The 5,646-nt window shown below is 37.8% G+C and overlaps 1 protein-coding gene across 1 annotated transcript in view; it reads left to right on the top strand.

The window, feature by feature from the left end:
• LOC138030011 (uncharacterized) overlaps nucleotides 1-3,739 on the top strand; it is a 137,279-nt gene extending 133,540 nt beyond the window's left edge. Inside the window, 2 exon segments of the mRNA XM_068877864.1 lie at nucleotides 1,548-1,958; nucleotides 3,082-3,739. Coding sequence (XP_068733965.1) covers nucleotides 1,548-1,958; nucleotides 3,082-3,232 — 562 coding nt within the window. The 3' untranslated portion in view covers nucleotides 3,233-3,739.
• Nucleotides 3,740-5,646: the final 1,907 nt, after the last annotated feature.

The raw sequence follows: 5,646 nt of genomic DNA, 5'->3' as shown, positions 1-5,646 counted from the left end.
GTCGGCGGGTTCAACTTGGAGGCGCCAATGACGCGCACAAAAAGTCACTCGGAGTAATCATCATCATTGTCTGTTTAATTTTCTTGTTTTTGCTTGTATGTTTGTTTTGCTTTTTCTCCCGAGATTACAACGTAAATAGAAAAGGGAATGAAATCGAAAAGATAACAAGTATATATATATATATATATATATATATATATATATATATATATATATATATATATATATATATATATATATATATATATATATATATATATATATATATATATGCGTGTATCTATGTTATGACAAACATGCTACAAAATAAAACTCAATCACTATTGCCGCTGGATAGAGAAATAGTTCAATATCGTGCTTCTTGGTTTCTTAGCTTGTCCCTGACTTTCGCTTACACCTCTCTTGCGCCTCCGCCCACAACTCTGTTGCATCGGTTCCCGAGAGACAACGAGATCGTCGGAAATCCATTCCCCCACAAACGTACTGAATCCAAATTTGTCGATTTGGAGTCTCGCTTCCATTAGCCTCACGACTGAAGTCCCTAACGATTCCTCGAAGTTTCGATTCACCAAGGTGACGCGCACTACATTTTCTGTTCCGCATTCTCAAACTTCTTGGGAATCCAAATGATCAACGGCCCCGAACAGCGTCCGGGTTGCTTGGTCGTAGCAGTGCTGATACGATGCCCGCACCAGGTCTTGCAGGAACTCATTTCTGTGGCCCTTGAACACTTTTTACAGCTCTTTCATTGCCATCGACTCTTTCTGCTCTTGAATCTGAACCTAAAGTTGGAAAAACAACATAATTCGTTTTCAGTTCGTTTTCAGAGATAAAAGAAAAAAAGTTAAAAGCGCTGCAAGAGAGTCTATTCCATACCAGGCCGGCATTCGTTGATGCCTTTCACATGCAACGAGGGACATTATTTACTTACTCGGCCGCCATTTTTAGCAGCATTTCGTAATTTTTACTTTCGATTTTGGAGCTTATTACATGTACATGTATATATATAACTTTCTGTACAGTGTAGTTACTTTTAAAGATTGTCACAATTTGCTCACATAATCATAGCAATTTTTGTTTTGTATTTTTCTCTTGTAATTACAACAGTATTGTATTGATCAACAGTCATGTAATGTTTTAAACTCACGACTCATTGAAAGATCACTCCTGTGAAAGTGACATCGTGACTATATAGAGATGGTAGTAGTTGTATTTTATTTTGGATAAGTGGACAGATACCCAAGGAAATAAATTACATCTTTCATTCATTTACCTCAATAGAAATTTAGCATCTTCCTCTCATCACAATTAATATTTCACTTACCGACAGATGCATTCTGATCTTAGCTGTATGGAGAACGTTTGTCTCGTGAACGTAGTTTTATGGCCAAAGCTTCCACGAGTCTCATGTTGCTTAGTGGTAGAGCATCCGAACTAGTAATCGGACGGTTATAGGTTCTGCATTATATACATCACCTCTTTATTCTTTTACCACGCTACAAAGTTACCATCTCACTCTCATCATCTTGTTTTTATCTTTTATTCAGTGCTCGTCGCAGGAGAGCAGTTGATTACGTAATCTTTACAGACGATCAAGTACACATTTTGCCTGGTTACCCAAAACAGCTTTCTCAGGATCCCCCTCTGGCAAGCCTAGCATTTTACTTACAGTTCCCACCCGGATCTTTGAATGACGTCATGAACAAACATACTCTGGTTTCCATCGTTACAGGATCTTTATCAGACATTTCGAGATCCATTAATGGCAAAATCTCATCCGTGGAGACGCTGTTTGCTGAATCAACGCCGGAAAATATAGTGACTAAACCAACGCAGCCGAATAAGAAAGAGTTCTCTCATACCTGGAAATACATCGTCGCAGGCTGCATTGCTGGAGGACTTTTGCTAATCATTGCTGTTTCAGTATTCGCATGGAGATATAAACACCCAAAGAAAAGGTAAATAGATGAGAGGGACTCACACTTTCGAATGTAACTTTGAATTTGTGGGAAACCTCAAAGGACATTTTATGCTCCTGGGGGAGAGGGGAGGGGCACTGCATTAAAAGCATCTGGATAACACAGAATAACACATAGCTCATTATTTGCATTATTATTATTAAACTGAACTCATGTCTCAAGTTGGCACGTATTCTGATCTTTAGTGCAAATTAGTGCCAATTTTTGCTCATCATTTGCCTTATTGAATGTATCGACTTCTAAGACATGGGTTGGTGAATATATTTGGATAACTGTTTTTTCTTAGTTTTATAAATATATAACAGCACATTAGAACCCGAAGTATCTCCTCCCCTGCTCTTTTTTTCTTTTTGTATATTTTTTTCTATTTTTTATATAATATCTGTTGTTTTGTTTCTGATTGTTTGCTTAGCTTTGCTTTTGTTTTCAACACTGCTTCTAATGTTAGTACTTAGGCACAGAATATTGAGGTGAAAGCATTAACTGTGGTCCACTCAACCTATTAGCTGGTCAATATGATGATGATGATGATGATGACAACTTTATTATTTACCCACGGAATCCAAATTCACAATAGTGCTCTCCCTCGAAGCCGTGCAATAAAAATAAACTAAGTTAAATAACACATTGAAAACTATGTATATTATGATGAATAAATAGTTTAAAATCTATTAAAATATACTATTAGTTAAAAGTTATGAATATTATCATTTAAAGGCCCACCTTCAACCGACAGGCATTGCGTGCCTCAGAACAATTTTCATATATGAAAATTCCACCCGAATCCGAGATTCATCCAATTAGATCGCTACGATAAGAAATACGAATTTCCATAACAAAAACAAACGGTCGAAAAGCCTGTCGGTTGAAGGTGGGCCTTTAAGAGGTTTTGCAAAGAAGAAAGACTAGTTGCCTGCTTAGCTTGTGCTGACCGACTATTCCGTGAAATGGTTCCCTGATAGGCAAAACTCTTTCCGAGGGCTTCTGAACGTGGTCTTGGTATAAAGAAGTTTTTTTCAGCGCCCCGCAGATTGTAATTATGAACAGTATTCGCCTAGTACGATTTTTTCACGTCTTTCCCGATTTTTTTTTTAATTTACAGACTCCCCAGTCGCGATGGTGTCGGTGATGAAACGGCCAATACGGAATTGAAAGCCTTGGGATTCACTAATGAGGCTTATGGTACGATTGGCGCTGTAAAGAAAATTGCCTCAACAAGTAAGATGGACGCCGGAAAAAAAGTAGATTCTTGACCGTGTGCACCCAGAGCAGTTGATGATCAACAGTCATCAGCGATTTTCGACATCAAAGCGAATGCTCACCCTTGTTGTTCCTATAATAATTTCGCGCGCGTGTGTGTGTTTTTGTTTCTTTTTTATACTGCATTTTGTAGAGTAGACAAGGTGATTAGATACAGTGAGTTTTTTTTTTACAAGTAGTTGGTGTTACTTGAGGAAATTCCTAAGTTAGAGACAGATCGATGCAGTAGGATTACCCACACCAATTCCTGTGAGATCTAAAGCAGCAGTCTATCTACCTGTCTGTGTATGAATCTGTTTAGTTTATATAGCGTCTTGCAGTGGCCGGCTGGCCGAATTTGTCATAACCAGGAAAAATCGTTTTTGTTTTCTTTTTTTTTTCCTTTTGAGGTTTTTGTGTAAGGAACGAAATAATATCGTGTGTTCTCAAAAGTAATGTTAAGTTTTACACTTGTAAGCGTTAACGTTTTGAAACGAAAATAAAGGTGTTTTTCAAAATAACCTTTGTGCCTTCGTCGAATTCATATCATTTGACTGACTGTTTGGGCCCAAATCGATTATCTGTAAATTTGTTCGAAGATTGACAAAAGAAAATGTTATGAATCGCCGAGGAGAAGTCGAAAGAATTTCTCCTTCTATTCTGGGAAACACTTAGAAACTTCTTTGGCGCAAGCTGAGATTTATGATCACTTAACACCAAGACTGCAGCATCTCTTATCACAGCCAAACAAATTCAAGACAGGTCATCATTTTCAATACTGCTGGGCAAAAAATGGCCAAGTTCTTCTCCGCAAGAGCCACGAATCTAGAGTAATCAAGCTCAGGTCAATGGAAGACTTGGGAACCTGAGTAAGACTATTCAGTTAAGCTAAGTACCAGATATATTTATTCTTTCTTGTTATTCTAGTTAAAATATAGATAAGATGGCTTCCCGTCAAAAACTCATTTCGAAGGAAACCTTAACACATTTATCTTATTATTATTGCAAAGATATCCCCTTTGTCCATGGCAGATTTAACAACCTTATAGGTGACAATTCACACTCAAAGAATACCCTGGAGACGCTATATAGTCTTTACGATTTAGGCATTTTTAATATGAACTCGTTACTGGGTTGCCAGTATGGCAAACCCTGTCGGAAAATGGATAATATTTCTCTGTTTTTTTTTTTTTTTCCGTGCCGGTAAGAGTCTTGCCTGTCACTACCCTGCTAAGTGGCGTCTTTGTGCATAGAGTCTCCCGTGCCTATTTTGTTAGGTTTGAGGAGGCTGGGGTAATGCGTAGATTTCTCTGGTGCACACAGGAGAACATTTAATTAACCTGCAATAGCGTCGAAAGTCATTGTAACGGAAATGGCGTTTTAGGTCATCTTTAAACCCTTATGGAGCTCAAGAATGGAACGCCAATTGGATAAAAAAAACAGGCGGTGATAAAATACATACCTGGAATCTTAAAAGCGACGAGTAATGGACTTCGACAACAATCTATCGCCCGTCGAGCCGAAATCAAAGTGAGCTGTATTTCTAATATTTTACCAAGTGTGCTGTTATGTAGAACATTGAAACCAAATGGAAAATTCTCTGATAACTTATGGGTTCAGCAAAGGGGGCTCAAGTCTTCAGGTAAAAATTAATAATTGGAAATGTGACAGCCAAGAATTATTTGAAAGAAAGCTTATGGTCTATTTTGTGCTTCATTATCCATGAAAAAGGTTCTTCATGGAAAGGGTTTGATCCTGAAATTTACTTTGTTGTAAGTTCCTTTGGTAATTTGACACGATTGAGTTTCTTGTCTTCACGCACGTAATGATAGGAAGGGGTTTTTGCCTGAAATAGCAAATATGTTGGTTTTTTTTTTTTCAAAAAAACTTTTCGCTGGAAAAGGTGACCTTTACGAATTCATAATGTTATGTAATTTTCGAGCTTAAATGGATAGTTTTTATGGCAATAGTAAAGCATTTTCGTGTCAAAATGAGTTTTGCGTCTTTCTGTTGTGTTAGAAATTGATTTTATCAAACGAGTTGATAAAGGTCGAACAACCACCGTAAAAGATTTGGAAAGCTAACGCCCGAAACGTCAGCTTTTCAAATCTTTCACAGTGGTTATTCGACCTTTATCAACCCGTTTGATAAAATCAATTTCTGTTTCAATCTCCCACCGACGCAGTACCACAGTTTCTTTAGAAACTAAAATTTTGTTTTCTGTTGTGTTACCTTAATTAAATATACCATGCGGCCTCGTGAGTTTGTATTTACCGTCTGCCGTAAACTTGATTTCCACCCGTACGAAGAGCGCAACGCTCTTGCAGCGCTGCGCAACTTCATATTTTAGGTTGCACAGTGCTTATGCGTCCTTTATGCGACGTTCATGCGTTCACCAAGCTTCACAAGCAGAATATTGAGCGCTGCA

This window comes from Montipora capricornis, chromosome 13 (genome assembly GCF_036669925.1).
Source record: "Montipora capricornis isolate CH-2021 chromosome 13, ASM3666992v2, whole genome shotgun sequence".
Lineage (NCBI taxonomy): Eukaryota > Metazoa > Cnidaria > Anthozoa > Scleractinia > Acroporidae > Montipora > Montipora capricornis.
Note: the sequence above shows the minus strand (reverse complement) of the source record. Positions and strands in the feature narration are given on the sequence as shown.